This window comes from Python bivittatus, unplaced genomic scaffold (assembly GCF_059951505.1).
Source record: "Python bivittatus isolate LINGU-HERP-01145 unplaced genomic scaffold, Pbiv_v1 ctg000480_np1212, whole genome shotgun sequence".
Classification (NCBI taxonomy): Eukaryota; Metazoa; Chordata; class Lepidosauria; order Squamata; family Pythonidae; genus Python; species Python bivittatus.
In genome coordinates, this window is record NW_028277075.1 from 32,594,516 (window position 1) to 32,614,847 (window position 20,332).

Sequence of the window (20,332 nt, forward strand, 5' to 3'; positions counted from 1 at the left end):
CTCATCACACAGGCCCCGCCCTCCCCGTTCGACTGGTAGCAAGGCTTTCGGGGAGGCAAAGCTGTAATAACTCTTCAGACCTGTGGAAAGATAACCCTTTTGCACGGTTCTGCCGAGTGTCCCGGTTGGGGCAGTTGATGGCAGAACAGGCTTTGGGCATCGTCCTTCGCTTCCCAGTAGCTTCGCAGGCCGTAATCCTGACTCTCGCCAACTACTTTGCCTCGGGTGTCATGGCGGCGGCACTCTGAACTGACCCTAAGAGCGACCCTTCCGTAGAAACCCGCCCACACGCGCGGATTGGCCCGTGCGGTGACCCGTTGCCGAGCGCTGTAGGTGCTGGGAGAAAGAAAACATGGCGGCCGGGCCCAGCAGGACGGAAATTCAGACCCTTTTCAAGCGGCTACGAGCTGCCCCAGCCAATAAGGTACTGACCGTGAAGTGTGTGGGCCGAGGGCTCGACAGTTGCTGTCTCGGTCACGAGACGCTTCAGAGCAGAATCGACCCAACCCTTGATCCGCCCCAGTGCCCTCGCCGGTAACCACTTGACTCCACACCCGATTGTGGCGGGTCTGAAGCAAATGAGCCTCTGAGTCGAGTGGTTGTCGCGTAGTGGTCCGGCATCAAAGTAGCCGCTGCCGATCGGAGGAGCGAGTGGTTGCCTAGGTGATGGATTTGGTGTAAGGCACAATGAGCCAGTCTCCCCATTCCTGGGCGATCCGTTGGTTCTGCACTTACCTTTTCTGTTTCTTGTAGTCCTGCTTCGATTGCGGAGCAAAGAACCCGAGCTGGGCCAGTATCACCTATGGGGTGTTTCTTTGTATCGACTGTTCCGGAATCCACCGCTCGCTGGGTGTTCATGTTAGCTTCATCCGGTGAGTCGTGGTTGCACATCCATACATGGATGTAAGTTAAAACGCGTTAAAACAGTATCAAGGGCTACATAGGTGAGTTAGCATTCCACATCATTCACCTGATTGCATAACTAATGAATTTCTGCATCGAACAGATCTATCTTAATCACATGCAGGTAAGAAGACAATTGAATTTTATTTTCCGTATGTGCATAGAATCCTTTGCACATTATTTATTTAATAATTTATATCTCATGTTTGACACATGGTCAGGGACAGCTAATACTACTGATAATACTATCTTATTTCCCCAATCCTAGTCTCTTCTCATATCAAATAATTGTATCAGTGTATACGTTCTTGATTATATTAACATACTTGTTTTTAAACTCTCTATTGTTTTCTATTTTTTTTACAACTTTTTAACTAGTCCTGCAGTATTGCTGTCTTAAGAAATATTCAAGATGGCATAATTCTGGCACTTTACATTGTATCTTTGTGAGGCACAAAGCCAGCTGTGTGACCTTGGGCCAGTCACTCTTTCTCAGCCCTAGGAAGAATGAGGCAAGGGCAAACCACTTCTGAAATCTTGCTAAGATTTCTGCAAGGATTTGTCCAGGCAGTCGCCAGGAGTCAACACTGACTCGAAGGCACCAAAAAACACCAAAACAAAAATGTATCTTTCTTCGTAGGTCTGAATAATTGACATTAGAAGATGGTGTTGATCAGATTCATCCTCACTTTTACTAGAAATCTTTCCTGATTCACTAATCTCTTTTTCACAGCAGCTGTATATTCCTACTGTTTTAAAGGGAAGAAAGAGATGGTGCTATGGAGAGTCTGGTTTATTTATCTTCAGATTCTTTTCAATAATAAGGCTCTTTCTGAGTTCTGTGGATGAATTAATTGGAGTCTTTGGGTTTGTTTGTAGGATAGTGCAGGCCATATATGATTTACTTACGCACAAGCAACTTGTGCATAAGCCATAGACGCCTCAGTCCCTGTTATTGTGAGTTGCTAAAGGTCTGTTTATGACTGGGATAGGATATAAATCTGATAAATAAATAAATGTTCCCAATTTGTCAGGAGAGAATTAGAATTTTGTATTGGAGGAGTATCATGAAAGGCATGAATACTACCCTAAATCAAGTGCCTTGGGTAGTGTGAGACTAGGCTGAAGCTGCCATAACAGAAAAATGAAGCAAGCAGTAAGCAGAGAGGACAAAAAGCCAGGAATCTTGTCTAAAAGATCCCTTCCTGGAGGTAGATAAGAAGGAAACAAGTCATTAAGAAAACAAAGGAAAAAATCGTCACCTGAACCAGACAAAGGAAGTTGGGCCTGAGCATATGGAAACCTCCCCGCAATCCCAACAGCTACCAGATTTGTAAATTAACAAGGCAAGAGTAGCTGCCAGTCTTGTGAATCAACAAAGCAAGGACTCTTGGGGATAAAAGGGGTCCTGAAGCCCACCCATTCCTTGAGTCTTTGGATCCAGACTTGGGGGCTTCTGTCCCTCTTGCTAGTGCCTGGCAGCCTAATAGAGAAGGATGTGGGTAAGGGTGGGTGAGTGTGCGTGCGTGTGTGAGAAAGAGCAAATGTACATTGTAACCAGTAAAGTTTTGCTGTTACTTAAATTCACTGGGTCTCTGTGTATTCCAAAGAACCTGTTGTGCCTCAGTGTTTGGTCAAAAGTGATTTGTGAATGTTCCTAATTCCTTCCCACCTTTTGCCCAGGGCTGTGTGTCTTGTCTGTTCTAGCCACACCTGTCTGGAAAACCCAGGTAGAAAGCAAGGGGGGCTTACAAGATCCATGTGCCTCAACAGGGTGTGAGTGTGTGAATGAGTGACCATAAGCGGAACCTGGGAGTGCCTGTAATAGTAGTCACAGAGCTCTAGTGCCAGCAGTTCTGGAGGACACAATTTGGGGAAAGCTGTATAACAAGATGATCTTTATGCTCCTTCAAATTTATTAAAAGCTTGGAATGTGGTAGCCTTTACTATCTGCTGCGTCATATGGTAAATGTAAGTATCATGCTAGGAGAAATGAAATTAATGTTTTTGGGCATGACAACAGATTTTATTGTAACAGAAGGACATTTTGGCTTTTAGAAATAGTTGATATCTATTTGGTATTGAAATACCAAATAGAATTGAATTTGGGTACAATATAATGCCAGTTTGTCCCCTTGCAGGTCTACAGAGCTTGATTCCAACTGGAGCTGGTTTCAGTTGAGGTGTATGCAAGTGGGTAGCAATGCCAATGCGGTAAGTGCCAGTTGAAATGATATTCTTTGGTGATTTAAATGGGCACTTGATTTTTTAAAATTGTCCTTTTTTTGGAGAATGCTATGATTGGGGAAGTGGGTTGGTGAATAGTTATTAAGTTATTTTAAAAAGTTACGAGGTGAATTTTTTCTATGCTTCTGGATCATCTAGTACCAGGTGGAAGCTCAGTCACTACATATCTGTATCTGGAAATGTTGTCTAGTTTTCAGTTTGTTCTTCCTTTTTGATCCTGGAAATCAACTATATTTTCTCTCTTTTCAGACAGCCTTTTTCTGCCAGCATGGCTGTATCACCTCAGATGCCAGCGCCAAGTATAATAGCCGTGCTGCTCACATGTACCGAGAGAAGATCCAGCAGCTGGCAAGTGCTGCCATGGCCAAATATGGAAATGATGTAAGTACCAATGAGTCTGTACACTCTTGGGAACAATGGAAAATTACAAGGTAAATTATCCTCTCCTTTTTTAGCTCCTGATTGATGGCCTGAGTGGAATTCCAGGCCACTCTCTGGAAAGAAGTGATGCTGATTTCTTTTTGGAGCATACACAGGTGAGTTGAGCCAACTTGAATTGCCCTTTTCAGTTAGAGATCTTCCTTGTTGAATTATCTGATGGGTTTTCCTTAATATAGATAGACCTTGGTTAGTGACTACTTGTTCAGCAACCATTTGAAGTTACAACGGCACTGAACAAGGAGACTTACAGCTGGTCCTCGAAGTTGTGGCCGTCACAGCATCCCATGGTCATGTGATCACCATTGCAACCTTCACTGCTGGCTTCTGACAAGCCAAGTCAGTGGAGAAGCTGGCAGCAAGTTGCAAGTCGCAATCACATGATGTCATGCTTAATGACCACACAGGATTTGCTTAACAACCACAACCAGAACTGCCATTGTTAGTCGGTGTGGTCACATGATGTTTTTGCTTTACGATCATGTCTTTTAGCAACAGAGTTCCTGAGCCCAGTTACAGTTGTTAAAGCAAGGACTACCTATTTTTAACTGAGTACTAGTTTATGGTAAACCATTTGGAGTGACAACCTGGTCTGTAGTTGGCATTTTCATTTTGTCCACTGAGATTCTGAGCTGCCATTGTACATGTGAAGCTGCTTTGTACTGAATCAGGACAGTGCCATATAGTATTGGGCAGGGTTGGTCTTCGTCAAAAATCCCTGTGTTAGCTTTCCCCAGCCTGGTGGCTTCCAGATGTGTTGAAATTGTGAGAAATCCTGTGAGTTGAAGTCCCAACAAATCTTTGGGTAACAGGTTGTAAAAGCTGCTCTCATTAAAGGAGCTGGAATTTTACACTGTACTTGTATGTGTGTAAAGCCTGTGCTTTTTCACTGAAATACAAACTACTTGGATAATCCTTCTTAACAAATGTTCTGAACTCCAGAATATTTGTTCTTTGTTCAAACCCAATATAATACCAATACTAGAGCACTAGAGAAGTTGATGCATGTTGTTTCCTCCTCTTCTTGTGAATTTCTTAGAAGTGGCTGTCTGGCCAGTACCAGAAATGGAGTATGTGCCTCATAGCTGGAATATCCTTTTTCTTTGGGATAAGTTCAGAATTGGTGGCTGATATTTACTTTGACTTTAAACTAGAAATCCCATTGATTTCAGTATAAGTTCTTATGACTGTACTGCAGAATGGAACATATCTTTAAGGAAGTACAGTGGAACCTTGGGTTACAAACGCTTCTGTTAACGAACTTTTCGGGTTACGACCAGCTCCGGCTGCACAATTTTGCTTCGGTTTGCGAACTCCGCCTCGAGGTACGAACAGGATACGCGGCCATTTTCCCTGCTGACACGCGGTCGTGGCTTCCTGTGAGCGAGATCACTGTAGCAAGGAGATGTTCGGTGAGGCTTGTGGTGTGTTTCGTGGCGTTTTGGAAGGTTTTTGGTGTGCTTGTTAGCATGGCTCCAAAGAAACTGCAGAGCAGGCTTGGCAAGAATAAGGCTTTGAAGAAAATACTAACGATCGAATTGAAGAAGGAAATTATAGAAAAGCACCATTGTGGTATTTGTGTGACTGCTCTGGGCTCGGAGTACAAGATGGTGAAGTCGACCATCTCGACTATTCTGAAGAATAAAGATGCCATCAGAGGAGCTGATGTGGCAGAAGGAGTAACGATGTTAACCAAGCAGAGGACACAAGTGCTGGAAGAGGAGGAAAAGCTGTTGTTAGTGTGGCTGAATGAGAAACAGCTGGCAGGTGATAGCGTTAGTGAGGCTATGATCTGTGACAAAGCCAGGAAACTGCACAGTGATTTACTGCGGAAAAACCCCTCTACCAGCGCAGCAAGTGAGGAATTTAAAGCCAGCGGAGGCTGGTTTGAGAAATTCCTCAAGAGAAGTGGCATCCACAGTGTGGCAAGACATGGTGAGGCTTCCAGTTCTGACAAGGCTGCTGCAGAAGCCTACAAGACAGAATTTGAGGAATTCATGAAGGCGGAAGGATACGTCGCTCAGCAAGTGTTCAACTGCGACGAGACAGGGCTCTTCTGGAAGAAGATGCCGAACAGAACCTACATCACGCAGGAGGAAAAGGCACTGCCAGGGCACAAGCCCATGAAGGACAGATTGACCCTTTTGCTGTGTGCGAACGCAAGCGGCGACCTGAAGATTAAGCCCCTACTGGTGTACCATTCCCAGACCCCTTGTGCGTTCAAGGTGCACAATGTGAACAAGGCCAGATTGCCTGTCATGTGGAGGGCCAATGCGAGAGCTTGGGTCACAAGGCAGTTGTTCATGGAATGGCTGCACGAGGTGTTCGCACCCACCGTTAAAAAATACCTGTCTGACAACCAGCTGCCTGAAAGGTGCCTTCTTCTGATGGACAATGCCCTGGCACACCCTCCAGCCTTGGTGGATGATATGGACGCCGAGTATGACTTCATAAAGATAAAGTTCCTCCCCCGCAACATGACACCTCTTCTGCAGCCCATGAACCAGCAAGTGATCTGCACTTTAAGAAGCTCTACACAAAGGCGCTCTTCACCAGGTGTTTCAATGTCACTGAGGAAACATCCTCTGAAAGAATTCTGGAAAAAACATTTCAATGTCCTCCACTGCATCAGCCTCATTGACAAAGCCTGGGAAGATGTCACCTGCCAGACCTTAAATTCAGCCTGGAGGAAACTGTGGCCAGAATGTGTCGCTGAACATGACTTTGAAGGGTCTGATGCAGAGGTAGTGGAGGAGATTGTGTCCATGTGCAAGAGCATGGGTCTGGTTGTCGATGATGCTGACATAGAGGAGCTTGTTGAGGACCATAAGGAGGAGCTGACCACAGAAGAACTTGCTGAGCTCCAGAGTGAGCAACAGAAAGCGCTTGGTGAGGAGCATTCCACTGAGGAAGAGGAGGACGGGGAGGAGGTGAGCAGTGATGTACTAAAATCCATCATGGAGAAATGGAATGAGTGCCAAGATTTCTTTGAGAAGCACCACTCCAACAGAACTGTGACAAACAGAGTGTTGAACATGATGAATGACAACGTGGTCTCTCATTTCCGGAGGGTTATGCAGCCCAGGAAAAAACAACTGACTTTAGACAGGTTTTTCCCCAGAACTGAGCCTGCAGCTAAGAGGCAAAGAAGAGAGGAAACCCCTGAAGGAGATCTCCCCGATGTCCTTTTGGAGGGGGACTCTCCCTCCAAACAATAACCTCCTCCCCACCCGCCTTCCTGTCCTCCACGCCAGAAATCGCCTCGAGCAAGGTCAGCATTCTCCCTCTTCATACTGTGCTGTACTGTACTTTGTTTCATGGTTTTGTGGTTTAAAAATAAAATACATATGTTTCCGAATGGATTAACCGTATTTACATTGAACCTTATGGGAAAATTTGCTTCGGGTTGCGACCAATTCAGGTCGCGACCAGGGTCACGGAACGAATTAAGTTCGTAACCCGAGGTACCACTGTAGTAATACTTGCTGTCTACGTGGCTTATTAGGCCAGGTCTTATGGTAACTAATTTGTTAATTGTTTGAGTTATGAATGCGTTAACATTGCTGAGCCTTTCTGAGAATTGATTTGTTTTCTTTAAGGCTTGTAATAACTGGGATGTGGCTAAGACAGGGCAGAGCACAGTAGAGTCCACATCAGAATTGGAGAAAACAGCAAAGCCGTCTGAAAATAGCGAGGTTTCACGTAAGTACCAAAGCAGAAGCCAAATACTTCGTTGCTCTTTCAATATCCCTACTGGATGGAGTGAACCGTGGTTGCTGTTAAGCTAGATGATCAGCAGAGAATCCATATCATACAGACTGTATAATTTGATACACCAAAATTAGGTAATCAGTTCAGGGATACATGTAGTAGCTTGCTTTATTTTGTTTTCCTGAACTGAACATTTTTTCTGCTAAAGAGCATTTACCTGTTTGAATCATTTAGAAGTCTTGTATTCCAACAGGAAAAATGTATGATATGTGAAAGCATGTCTGTTAGTTGATATTTGGTTGTATTCATACACCAGGCTGAGATATAGCTTGTTTTAATCATAGCTTATTGAAAGAGCAAGATCAAGCCAAAATTTGTAGATAAGCAAAGTTGTGATGGCATGTTAGTCTAGTTTCTGTTAATTTCCTTCCTTTTTTAGTTGCTTGGGAGTGTTAAAACCAGAAACATGCTAGAAACTACTAGTCCTGTGTCCTTATCTTCATATCACATTAAACCGTAGTTGCAGTCAGTAGAGTAACAACAAACCGTATATTCAAACTGGCTTTCACTGAATCAGTCATTTGCTATAAGGGCCACTCTGATAAGTCTCTCAGTTTATTTCAGTAGTTTCTTCATGGAATTGTGGTGCTATGAGGCATGTGTAATGTTTCTAGAACATCACAGTTTGGGGAAACTTTTTTTTCTCTGTAGAGGCTGACCAGGGTCCTTCTATTGATTTGTTGAGCACCTCTCCCAAAGGCTCTCTTGGTAAGTATAAAGATGTCCTCTATCTTCCTCAATGCACAATGCCACTAGTGATTGTCAGTTTCACTTCATCAGATGGTTTGCACTGACCATAGATATATTTCAGACGCTCTACTGAGTTGAGAAGATGAATAGTTCTCATTCTGAATTGCTTATTGCAGCATTGTAGTAGGAATTGAGTAACTTAAATTTCATCTTTTTGGAAACTATAGAATCATTGGAAGGAATGTTAAAATGTCAGCTGTCTAATCCCTTGCTGTCCAGAGGTGTCTGTATCATCTCTAATAGGGAGCCATCCAGTTTTTATTTTTAAACATTTTAATTATGAAGAGTTTATAACTGCCCGAGTCAGTTTGATTCCCCATTAAACAGGTTGTCTGTCAGAAGGGTTTTCCTAAGAATTAGTTGATATCCCTGTGATTCTGTAGTCTCGGATAACATTTCCCAGGAGGATTGAGGTAGTAGCAAGCTGGTATGGCCTTGGCTTGTTCTTCAAGAGAAATGTCCAACTAGTCCAGACTGTGGCCTGATTCTTATGTCGTGATCTTAGTCAGATATTTATTATATCTCATTTTCATTATTTATATGCTCCCTTCACTTGGGTGTAAATATCCTTGGAAAAAAATAACACGATTTCCCATAACATCCATGCTTTTTCTCATACAAGAATATGAAAGCTGCACCAAATCCTTATAGGGAGAAAGACCTTTAAACCCACTATCTTGATTTAGATGTCATTGTTGATGAATAACTATATGAAATATACCATATATACGGTATAAGCCCATAAACTGTCCCTTGAATTTTAACCAAATACCATGAAAATGTGCCACCCACAGATAAGGTGACCTGCATTTTTCATGGTATTTTGATTAAAAATTCAAGGCTCTGCTTATCCACAGATGGGCTTATACGTGAGTATATAAGGAAATACAGGTAGTCTAGAAAAAAGTATTACCGTATATATTTGCGGATAAGCCCATCCTCAGGTAAGCCAAACCCAATTTTTTAGATGCATTTTGACACCTTAAATTCTCAGGTTATCCATGAGTATATACAGTATTTGCCACAGCTGAAGATTTGCCAGATGAGATATCTTGTCTGAACTGGGTCTATAGATCATAGTACCTGCAGTCTTGTGTGGGATCTCTTGCTGATGGTCAGACTTGTATGTTCAACCTTTATCTAAAAATCATATTTTTAGAATCAAATACATGCATGTCTCTTTCTCCTTCAGACGCATCCATGTGTCTGTCTTCACAAGGGGCAACTCCAGCCAGAGGTAACTGGCTCTGTGTGGACTATTTGCCTTCCATTTCTGTGGTTCTGCTTCCTGCTCTGAGTTTAGCTGTCTTGTACCTTTAAGATCTCAACCCAAATATGGAAGGAATTGCTCTTACTTAGCAGTGAAATTTAAGTTATATTTTGCTTCTGGCATTTTGGCAAATACATGTGGCACAAATTGCAAAGGGACATTTGTATTCTACCTGCTTTGGTTGTTTGGAAATTACTAAGCAACCCGCAATAAAAATGCCTCTTTAAGTTTACAACAATGCTTTGTTTCTACTGGACTCTTCCCATTGACAGTTCTGAGCTCACTGTCTACCAAAGAGGCCACATCTTAGTGTGATCATTATACTGCTTTCTTACCTGGAAGGAGAGGCCCAAGCGGCTACTAATCTGAAATTGCATGGTGTGGCTGGTCATATTGACTCTGAATCTGTGTGCTGCTGCTGGACCTGCTGGGTGTATTAACCATGCCTATAGGACACTTGGCCATGGTAGCCTTTTTATCATAACAGCCTTAAAATATGGTGATGATGCTCTGCTCATCCATCATTGTTTCTCTTTATTGCAGAAATAAAGCCTTCTCTCATTGGAAAGAAGAAGGCAGGTGCGGCAAAGAAAGGGGTACGTCTGCTGCTGGAGACTTTGCCTTTCTGCGGCATACATCTGCTTGCTTTTTCTGGCAAAGGTGTGCACCATCTGAGTGACCCTTTGCAAGAACTTCCTTTTCTCCTGTTGCTGCTGTCCATTCCTTTTGCAAGCCAACGAGGACTTGCCTCATTCTTCTCCTTCCATTTCCTCTGCTCTTGGTGGACAGCAGCATCATAACTGGAAACCCTTCTGCATACTAATAGTACTTTGAAATAGTCCTAGTAATGCCATGGATCTAGCTCTTGGGGAATTGCTGCAACACTGTATTTATTTTGAGTGTTGGTTAACTGTCACAGACAGATAGTTTCTTGACCTCAGACACTAAAGTATATTTATGTTTTGCATTTGACTTTGTGATGTAGTCTTGGGGCAAAGATAATAGACCCCCCCCCAAAAAAGCCTCTTTTGGTTCATACAGCAAAGCTTGCAAAATGGAGGATATTGCTTTATATCTTAGTTTGCCTTAATAAAAAGGACCAAAGTAATTCTGAAATGGCATGATAAACAGATATTTCAATTTTTGTTGTTGTGCCCTTACATAGGTTGCTGTAATTCATGCAAATTCCTCTGATGTTACAGGTTCAGTGACTTTCACATTTTCCGTAGTCCTTGCTTTCTTGACAGTTTTTATTCTGCTTTTGTTTCTTCTAGCTGGGAGCCAAAAAAGGTCTTGGAGCTCAAAAAGTGAGCAGCCAGAGCTTTACAGAAGTTGAACGGCAGGCCCAGATGGCTGAAAAGCTGAAAGAGCAACAGGCAGCTGAGTACAGGAAGCAAGCAGAGGAGTCCATGTGAGTGATTTTTATAGCATCCTCAAGTTAGGATTCACATAGGTTTGCTCACAAGGGTATTGAAGTGGAGAATGAACTCATGAAGCATGAAAAAAGATGTGATACCCAACTCAGACCTGAGCATTTATAAATAAAATAATGGCCAATGCCTGCCCATGAACAGAACATGGGTCGTGATAATTTCCTGCCTCTCTATAGTCCATTCTGATATTTATATTCAGAATAGGGATGGGATATATGCATTATGGAGAAACTCTACTTGACCTCTGTGGTTTGGTGATGCTTGTGGTGTCTTTCTCACAGAGTGGCATCAATGAGATTGGCCTATCAAGAGCTCCAAATTGATCGGAAGAAGGAGGAGAAGAAACTTCAAAACTTAGAAGGGAAGAAGCGTGAACAGGCTGAAAGACTAGGCATGGGCTTGGTGTCCAGAAGGTATTTACTTTATTGGAGAATAAAAGCAGCTTCTGTGTAGTGCCTGGCTGGAAGCAGTTAGCAGTCTCAGTAGGCCTACAAATGGAAGATCTGTGCCTTTGCCATTTCCAAAGGCTGTTTAGCTGCTGCATATCTTTAGCCCCCTTTTATATTGTGGCCCTTGCAGTAAGAAATTGCAGTAAGAAAAGGTCAGCCAAATCCAAGAAGAAGCTAATGTGATATTCATATAGCATTCAGAAATCTGTACAAGATAGGGAAATCCTATTGTAACAAAAAAAGCACAAACTGTGATAGAAAAAGGTGGTGGTGGCAATGATGATGATGAAGAGGAGGAGGAGGAGGAGGAAGAAGAGGAGGAGGAGGAAGTTAGGCCATGGCTATCAAAAGATCAAAAACATCTGCCAGGCTATCCCACCTCCTTTACATGGGCAATCAGAAGCTGTATGGAAAAACTTCTGAAATAGAATCGCTGCTCAACACTGTCCAAATATACAGCCAAGATATTGCAATGGAGTTTGGACTGGATACTCAGTCCAGATCAACAGGGGAGAATAGTGAAAACTGAAGGAATCAAGATGCCTTATGGAAATAACATCAAGAGTCTGGATGAAGAAGATCACTACAAATACCTGGGCATCCTTCCAGCACTTTGAAGTCAAGAAGAAGGTTAGGAGTGAATACATCATGAGAGTGAAGAAGATCTTAAAGTCCAAACCATCAAGGCAATTAACACCTGGGCAATTCCAGTCATTAGATACACAGCTAGAATAATGTACTGGACTCAGACTGAACTAGAAGCCCTGGATAGGAAGACCAGAAAAATAATGACAATGAATCATGCCCTTCATCCACACAGCAATGTTGACAGACTCTTACTTATCAAGGAGCATAGGTGGGCGTGGAATGTTGCAAGTACACCAGACAGTTGAAGAAGAAAAAAGGGAATTGGAAGAATATCTGAAGGAAAGTGAAAAAGATGCAACAAAACTAGCACACCATGAAGGCTTACTGAATACTGAAGAGGACGAACTGGCCTACAAGAAAGACCAAATGAAGAATAGAAAAGAGACATGACAAGGCAAAGTATTACATGGCCAGTACACACACACACACACGCGTGCATACACACACACACACACACAAACCTAGCAGGCAAAACAGAAAACAACAAGACCTGGCAATGGCTAAAAGCAGGAAAGTTGAAGAAAGAGACAGACAAACAATAGCATGACAAAGTAGCAACAATGGTTCATTGGAATATCTGCAAGAAATACCACTTGCCTGCAAGCAAGAACTGGTGGGACCACAAACCAAACAAAGTAATAGAAAACGAGGAAGCTAAAGTGCTCTGGAACTTTAGAATTCAAACAGACAAGCACCTGCCACACCAGACTTAACAACTATTGATAAGAAAGACAAAGAAGTCTGGATAGTGGACATTGCAATACCTGGAGATAGCAGAATAGAAGAGAAAGAACTGGAGAAAATTACAAGATAAAAAGATCTGCAAATAGAAATAGAACGACTGTGGCAACAGAAAGCAAAGATAGTACCAATAGTAATAGGCACCTTGGATGCAAACCCAAAACATCTGGAATACCACTCGAAGACCATCAGCATTGACAAAATCACCAACAGTCAATTGCAAAAGGCAGCTTTACTTGGAACAGCTTACATCCTGCAACAGGACCTTTAACACCATCAAACAACAACATCTGCCTATCCCAGGTCCTTGGGAAGGACTCAGAGGTGGATAAAAATGTCAAATCCAGTCTAAAAATCAGGCTGACTGTGCGACCAACAATAATAATGTAGAAAGAAAAAATGAAGACAGTATAGCAGAAAAACATGAAGAACTTATTAAATAAAAACTTATTTAAATGTTTTTGAAGCAGAAAACCAGCCAGGGAGACAGCTGGGCCAAAAGAGATTTTCAGGGAGGATATGGAAATTTCAGAGAAATTGAGTGAATTCTTTGCATCTGTCTTAGTACAGAAGATATAGGGAAAATGCCTGAGCCTGCACTAATTTTCTTAGGGATGGGATTGGAACCATTAAAGCCAATTGAGATAAGAAGAAAAGTTATTGTAGGACAGCTTGAGAGATGACATTGTAACAAATCATCAGGTTCTGATGGTATCCACCTGAAAGTTCTTATAAACACAATGTGAAATTGTTGACTTCCTAGCAAAACTATCTAGCTTTTCACTAAAATTAAGCTCACTATAAGAAGACTGGAAGGTCACTAATGTAATGCAATTTAAACAACAACAACAAAAGGAATTTGAGGGAGATTTTAAAAATTTACACTGTAGACCAGTCAGCTTAAGGTCTGTTGCAAGCAAATTGATAGTAATCAGTAACTAAGCATAGAGAGGAACAAGTTTTGCTGAAAGAAGGTTAGCATGGATTCCACAAAGAAAAATCTTTTAGGGGTTATTTTGATGAGGAGGTTGGCAATCTTCTTCATATAGGGGCCAGAGGCTATGCTGCTGCCATTTCCTCCTCCTCTGCCTCATGGCTCACTCTTTCTCTCACCAGCACCCATGCCAAGGGGGCAGATGAAGCCATTGCCAAAACAGCTGCCCAAGGAGGTGGCTAGCATTCTCTCTTTCATGGCCTGGGTGAATATACATATATTTTTGGGACTATGGGCCAGATGATTTTGGATGCAGGTTATATCAGGGTCACGGGCCCTAAGTTGCCGATCCCTGTTTTAGTGTCAGCAAACAAATATGGGTTGAAGTGGGCTCTGTTGATATTGTATAGTCTTTGACACAACCTTATCAAAGGCTCTTCAGTAAACTTAGCTGTCATAGGATAAGCAGACCTGTACTTTTATGGATTCCTAACTGGTCAAAACCCAGTAGAAGTAGGAATGAATGGGCAGTTTTCTCAACAGAGGGAAGTAAGAACTAGAGTCCCTCAAGGTTCATTGTTAGGACCAGTACATTCTAATTTGTTCAAAAACAAGCTGTCTTAGGGCTACGTCATGAACTAGCCAAATTTATGAATGATGTTAAACTATTTAGGGTGGTAAAACCAAAAGGGATCATGAAAACACACAGAAGGATCTCTTTAAATTAGATGAACAGTCATCCAAATGGCAAAAGCAGTTCTGTTTAAGTAAGTGAAAAGTGATACGTGCCAAGGTAATCCTAGTGTTGAGGAAATATTTGGAAATATGGAGTTCTGCCAGGCCTTTTAACTTTGTATTGTTTCTTCTAGTTCCATTTCACACTCTGTCCTGTCTGAGATGCAAGTAATAGAACAAGAAACACCAGTGAGTGTAAAGTCCTCTCGGTCTCAGCTGGGCCTCTTTGAAGATACAGGAAGCTTCACATCTGGACCACCCAAGTATGACTAAGCTTTGCTGAACTTTTACTTCTGTTAATATTTCTCTATCTGGCCTGCATAGATTCCTTTCTCTCATTTGTTCCTAGATACAAAGATAATCCATTCTCACTAGGAGATGGTTTTGGTTCACAATGGGACACAGAAATGCCCTCCTGGGGACTTGACAAAAGAGAAGAGGAGACAGACATCACGGTCTCAAGCATGCGACCCATTGGTGACAGGTAAAATGAGGGGAATGCAGTCCTTTGGTCTAATAGAGGGCTGTGTGAATGAAGAGTACAGAGGATCTGCTTGATATTTGTAGCGAATGAAAAATTTCAGTGCTTTTCTCTTCTATTCAGACCGACCAACAGAAGAGAAACGGACAGCAAGGTATCAGTAGTAGAGTCTAATGAAGCTCGACAGAAGTTTGCAGGTGCCAAAGCCATCTCATCTGACATGTTCTTTGGGCGAGAAGTTGATGCTGAGGTAGGTTTTCTATGATTTCTCTGCCCACAGAGGCCCATTTCTGATTATTGTCAGCAGCAATGTACCTGGCCAATATTAGTTTCTTTTCCTTATCTTTTTTCTTTTTGTTTCGACCAGTATGAGGCCAGATCCCGGCTCCAGCAGCTCTCTGGAAGCAATGCCATTAGTTCTGTTGACCTTTTTGGAGAATCGGAAACAGCAAATTCAGGTATGTCCATCAAAAACAAAAAAGAATTTGGCTGTTCCTTTTGGAACTATTTTGGAATAGTGCTGTGAGAGTTCATGACTCACGCCATGGCTTTGCTGCCATCAGTTCCATATTGAAGGCAGTTTGGTAGAGAGCAGTGAGTAGAGTAAGATTTATAAAAATGTGTGAGCTCAGGCAGTTAAGCTCTCTTTCATAAGAGGAGTAGCTTCCTTATATGGCAAAGTTATCTAACACATATTAATATTTTTTCTTCTCGGTAGGTGGTGTATCCATTGGAAATGTGCTACCTGCTGCTGACATTGCTCAGTTCAAGCAGGGAGTAAAGTCTGTTGCTGGCAAGATGGCTGTCCTGGCCAACGGTGTGATGAACTCACTGCAGGTGAGATGTGAGGGGGAAGTTAATTATTAAACGTATACCATCTTGATCAAGATGATGTACCTTGGATTCTTACCTCATATTTTTTTTCTTACAGTAACAGCAGGTAGGAAGTTGGGCTGAAAGAGAATGATTGGCCCATAGTCACCCAGTGAGCTTCTGTGGTGGTGGATGAACTAGAATCTGAGTGTCCCCAGTCCTAGCCTAGTGTCTTAATCATCACACCACACAGGCTCCTCAATCATATATTTGCTATGAAAATTTAGCAAGAGGGTTTAAATGGGCGATTAAATGTGCTTACATGGAAAGCACGTGTAATAACTGATGAATCTCATATGATAGTGTAGACTGGGTGGTTCTTTAGTATTTTGAGAGCATGTTGTAGGTGCCATTGGGAGTACAGTCAGTTACAAAACAATAGGTCAGATTGCTCCTGCCATCCCCTCTACCTCCTTCCATCTGCCTAGCTTACTTTGGTCTTTTTTTTCTGGGCAGTTGAGCATGCTTCTAAATAAGACCTTGAGTTGCCATTATTCATCAACAATGTGGGATCCAAAACATTACTGAAAATAGAGATAATGCTGGAGGCTGTCAATTTGCATTTCAGCATGCCTTTTTCCTGTATATTTTTGAAACAAAAGAACTTGATGCTCATGGGCGTCACATTACTTAATTCTGCCAAGTGGGGTTCAAAAGCTCTAATTTAAGTACATCTAAGACAACTAGTTGATTAGTCCACCTAAAGAAATATTGTATTTTTCATGATCAGTTTGAACCTGCAAATTTTGCCAAGCTACTTGGATCCAGTTGATAATGGCACTGTATGCAAATAAGGTGATGTTAAAATGTTGATTTTGAATAGAAACTTTGATATTACAGCCAGATATATCTCCCAACTAATACTGTATTAGTGGGATTTGCAACCCTATCTGAACTGTATTTATATAGCATGCAGTAGAATAAGTCCTTAAGGAGACTTCTGAACTCTCCAAAGAGGATAATAGTTATTTGAAAATAAAGCCAAAGAAAGCACAGACATCAAGACGAGGCCCAACAAGGGAGCTTAACATCTTCCGTGTTGTTGACTGACTAGCCACGGTTGATGGTAAGATAGTAAAATGGCAGCAAACTCAAGGATAAAAATAATTAGACACACTAAACGGAAGGATCTTCCTAAAATAAAACAAAACACTCTTCAATGTTGCTAGTGAATGAGTTGCTCTAGAGTTTTGGTTAGGCTCAATTTACAAGTTTGGTGGATATTTTTCTTGAACAATAAGGTCATCCATATTTCTCTACCATATACTTAATAACGTGGCAGAGGAAAAGAAAGGACCACCATATACTGTCTTGAATAGTGACCCAGATTCCATTCATACTTCAGGCATGGTGTGCAAGTCTTGAGTTCAATCCTGCATCTATTTGTTTTTTATATTTGTGTTAGTTGTGTAAACATGCATGCTCAAAGAATTGTCTAGTAATGAAGCTAAAGTAAATTCCCATCCTCATTTTTTCTGACATTCTGGGATGATTGCATAGAGTTCTCTACTCTGATAGTATCTTTTTGTAAACCACTTCACAGACCTTAATAGTTTCCTCTCTCTCTCTTTTCCCCTCTTACCCTTTTTGATATGACTGGCTCATAAGTCATACAGAAATCTTCAGTCATGTTTATGGACAATTTGTTAAATGGTCTGTTTTTTGCCTCTCTCTCTCTCTCTTTTCCCCTCTTACCCTTAGGACCGCTATGGTTCATACTGATGATCTAGAAGACTGTACCTCTTGGCCATTGACGGAACACCACTTGAACTTGAAACTCTGCAGGATCACTTCTAAGCTGAGCATGGCTGAGGGCTCTTGAGAATAGAGGAAATGGACATGCTTGTTCTGTACTCGAAGGTTTTCTGGATATTGTTTTGTATTAGAAAACAAATATTTTGTCAAAACCCAGCCTTCAGCGACTGAAGTATGGGCCTTTCCAGAGAACATCCCTCTGCTGCTGCGGACTGAGATAGGGTACAGTTGTCATTGTGGTGCTGCTCTTTATATTTCTATTCATCTCCCTGACTGCTGTTGGTGGACTTAGTATTGTGGAAGCAGGAAGTAGTGTGTAATATTCTTCATGCTTCTGCATTCAGAGGCAAACTGCAGTAAATGTTGCATTGGTGGAGACTCTCTAGAACCCATGCTCCAAAATAGAGTGAAATTCCTTCCTCTGTCCATGGTAATCTTACTGCCTTATGGAACCAGTATGATGCACCCTTTGAGAGTAGTAGCTTAAAAGCACAAACATACAGCATGCAGTGAAAGGTCAGCACTCTTGGCCTTAATTAAGATCCTTTTATTCTGCAAATATGACCGATGATAGATTGATACAGGAGATAAGAGATCTTCAGTGATAAATGAAGAAAAGGTTATCAGACCTTTCATATAATCAAATGGTTGTTCATTGGGTGCTGTCTGATTTTTTATTTCAGATGTTAAAAGATATTGGAGCTGAAATGAGTGTGACTATAACTATTCACTCCATTCACTGTGTCCCATTTTTGTTGCACAGCCATTGCTACTACTAACTTTCCTTATGAATCACATGGATGGACTTGACTGAACATCATAGCTGTTCTGCAAACTGTATACAGAAACAAAATCAGTTTCAAGGTGGCTTTTTCGACCTATCTGGGTTTCACTCTTGTCCATATGCTTTCTGGGATTGTTCTCATAAATTGGTATAGCTTTACTGATCAAAGAGGAACTGGAGCAGATAAATGCTCCATTCCATCCTACATTGCTAATCTCATGCCCGAGACAATAGAAGGTATTTTGCTGCAAAGCCCCCTACTGCATCTGCATGCTGTATCCCTGGTTTCAGTGATATTTTGCCACTGGAAGTATTCTCATTTCAGCAGAGTGGGAGAATGATTTCCTTGTGAAATGGTGCTTGCTGTTGTAACCATTTTGCATTCAAATTGCATGATTGTTGCTACTGCAGCTGTGGGTTCATCTGGAAGCCGCCATAAAATCTACTGTATCCCCTAAGAAGGCAAGCCTGTCATTTAATAGAGCAATCACCAAGAATACGCTGAAATGATGTCTTTGAGTTTCAGTGAGGTACACTTGCTAGAGGCAGATAAGGTTACCAATATCCTTTGAGGTTACCCACTTTCACATTAATGTATTCGTTAGCGCAATTAATCTGCTTACACCTTGTGCACTTCCTATGAAAATAAATGCCTGCATGGACTGACCAGAAATTTCCCCCTCTGCTTGCTTCTCCTTTTGTGTTCATAGGATTCTGAAAATAATACCCTCTCCAGTTTTGAGTGTTGCAGATTTAAAACTGCTTGCTCAGTTCTTGAGCAAGGGGTTTGCAGAGTTTCATATCAGGCCACTGCTTTTTATTCTGAGATTGGAAGAGGCTTCCCTGCTTGAATCATCTGTGTACTTGAGATTCATGGGAATATCAATAAGCTTCATGCAGCCAAAGTTATGGCACTGCTGTATGCGGGTTTTAAAGGGGAGGGAATGGAGTCTCCCTCCCCTCCAATAAATCAGATGGGATTCCTGTGTTCTCAACTCTTGTGGTTCGTTCTTTCCTGGGCCCTAAATAATAATAAAAAAATACATAGGTAGAAAGCCATCCCCCCCCATCTTGCTTTCTATACTAAGCTCTAGGAATGAAAATTAGATTTAAAGAAAGATGAACAATTTAGAGTGGTCTAGTGTGAAAATAAGGCTAAAGTTTGCCATTTGTGTTAGTTTTATTTTTTTTAAAGTCTGGAAGCATTCTGTAATATTATGGTGGCTATTTATTTTTTGACTGCAAGGAATATTGCCTTTTAGTTTCAGCTGGATACCAATCATAGTTCTCTTCCCCAGGAGTGCGAAAAAGTCCTTTGTCGTGATTCTTCAACACTACTTTTTACTTCCTTCCAGAAGACATCTAGAAAATGATAGTTATTACATTTTACAATATAACTTTTGATGCAAGAAATCTCAGTTGATCTACTTGCCTTGTGCAACGTTCTTTATTTTTCTATATATTACAGTTCACGGGTAGCTTAAAGTTTACAGAATAATATTTTTCTGTTCTCCTGAACCCACAGTGAAAAAAAATTACCCATTCATCAAAGCCAAGTGTTTTCCTGTCTGATCTGAACTTTTATGAAATACTTTAATATTGAGAATCTAATAAAGGGTACATATGTGGAGAAAAGGTAAATTCTTGTGTGTACAACAGAGTTCAAAAGATTGTGATGCAAACTCCATACTGAGAATTAATTTCTTAACACTGAAACAAATGTTCTCATATTTCAATCAATTTGACATATTTGCCACAAGAGAGCAGTATGATCCTACAACTGGAATTGGTCTCCATCCCCTTTTTCCTAAACTTCACACTGCTTCTGTTATAAGGACCTGCTAATCCTGTATTTATCAGTTCTCTGAAGAATCTGTCTCTTCTGTGGAGCCATCGCTTTCGGTATCCATTTTTCGACGGTGGTGGAGAGGCCTCCAAAGGGAACAGATCCGTGGAGAAGCACGAGAAGGCATGTTTGTTGCATCCCCACTAGCACCGACAGAATTGGAAACTGAAAGGCCAGAAACTGGTGCAATCCTGAAAGAAGATAAAACATGCTGTTACTTTGGTTGGATTCAAACTGTCACTATAAAAGCTGGTGAAGACATACTGAGGAATGT

The 20,332-nt window shown here is 41.6% G+C and overlaps 3 protein-coding genes across 10 annotated transcripts in view; 1 reads left to right on the top strand and 2 right to left on the bottom strand.

The window, feature by feature from the left end:
• The window catches only part of DDB2 (damage specific DNA binding protein 2), an 83,676-nt gene extending 83,379 nt beyond the window's left edge, over positions 1 to 297 (bottom strand). Inside the window, exon 1 of one of the 2 annotated variants that reach the window (XM_088145684.1) lies at positions 81 to 278. In XM_088145684.1, the coding sequence (XP_088001810.1) occupies positions 81 to 160 (80 nt within the window). In that variant the 5' untranslated portion in view covers positions 161 to 278. Of the gene's footprint in view, positions 1 to 80 lie in introns of both variants that reach the window. The other variant, XM_088145681.1, reaches the window with a different exon arrangement.
• On the top strand, positions 273 to 19,207 carry ARFGAP2 (ARF GTPase activating protein 2). 2 transcript variants are annotated; one of them, XM_007436056.4, is made up of 17 exons: positions 273 to 424; positions 754 to 872; positions 3,045 to 3,117; positions 3,400 to 3,531; positions 3,606 to 3,686; positions 7,188 to 7,290; positions 8,011 to 8,067; positions 9,302 to 9,346; positions 9,923 to 9,975; positions 10,654 to 10,790; positions 11,094 to 11,225; positions 14,454 to 14,582; positions 14,669 to 14,803; positions 14,924 to 15,050; positions 15,168 to 15,258; positions 15,519 to 15,637; positions 17,375 to 19,207. In XM_007436056.4, exons 1-17 carry the CDS (start codon positions 353 to 355, stop codon positions 17,393 to 17,395), a joined length of 1,626 nt encoding a protein of 541 aa, XP_007436118.1. In that variant the 5' UTR covers positions 273 to 352; the 3' UTR covers positions 17,396 to 19,207. The 2 variants fall into 2 exon arrangements, with proteins under 2 accessions (XP_007436118.1, XP_007436119.1); XM_007436057.4 differs by lacking the exon at positions 9,302 to 9,346.
• A 441-nt stretch (positions 19,208 to 19,648) lies between these two features.
• CSTPP1 (centriolar satellite-associated tubulin polyglutamylase complex regulator 1) overlaps positions 19,649 to 20,332 on the bottom strand; it is a 167,191-nt gene continuing 166,507 nt past the window's right edge. For all 6 annotated transcript variants that reach the window (XM_088145691.1, XM_088145696.1, XM_088145695.1 and 3 more), the window contains one exon: positions 19,649 to 20,249. In XM_088145691.1, coding sequence (XP_088001817.1) covers positions 20,069 to 20,249 — 181 coding nt within the window. In that variant the 3' untranslated portion in view covers positions 19,649 to 20,068. The remainder of the gene's footprint in view (positions 20,250 to 20,332) is intronic.

Excerpts from the sequence above, each read along its gene's own strand:
- ARFGAP2 (XM_007436056.4), top strand. The coding sequence starts at position 353 with ATGGCGGCCGGGCCCAGCAGGACGGAAATTCAGACCCTTTTCAAGCGG. Across the intron at positions 3,118-3,399 it reads TGGGTAGCAATGCCAATGCG|ACAGCCTTTTTCTGCCAGCA; the intron begins GTAAGTGCCAGT and ends CTCTCTTTTCAG. Across the intron at positions 7,291-8,010 it reads TGAAAATAGCGAGGTTTCAC|AGGCTGACCAGGGTCCTTCT; the intron begins GTAAGTACCAAA and ends TTTTCTCTGTAG.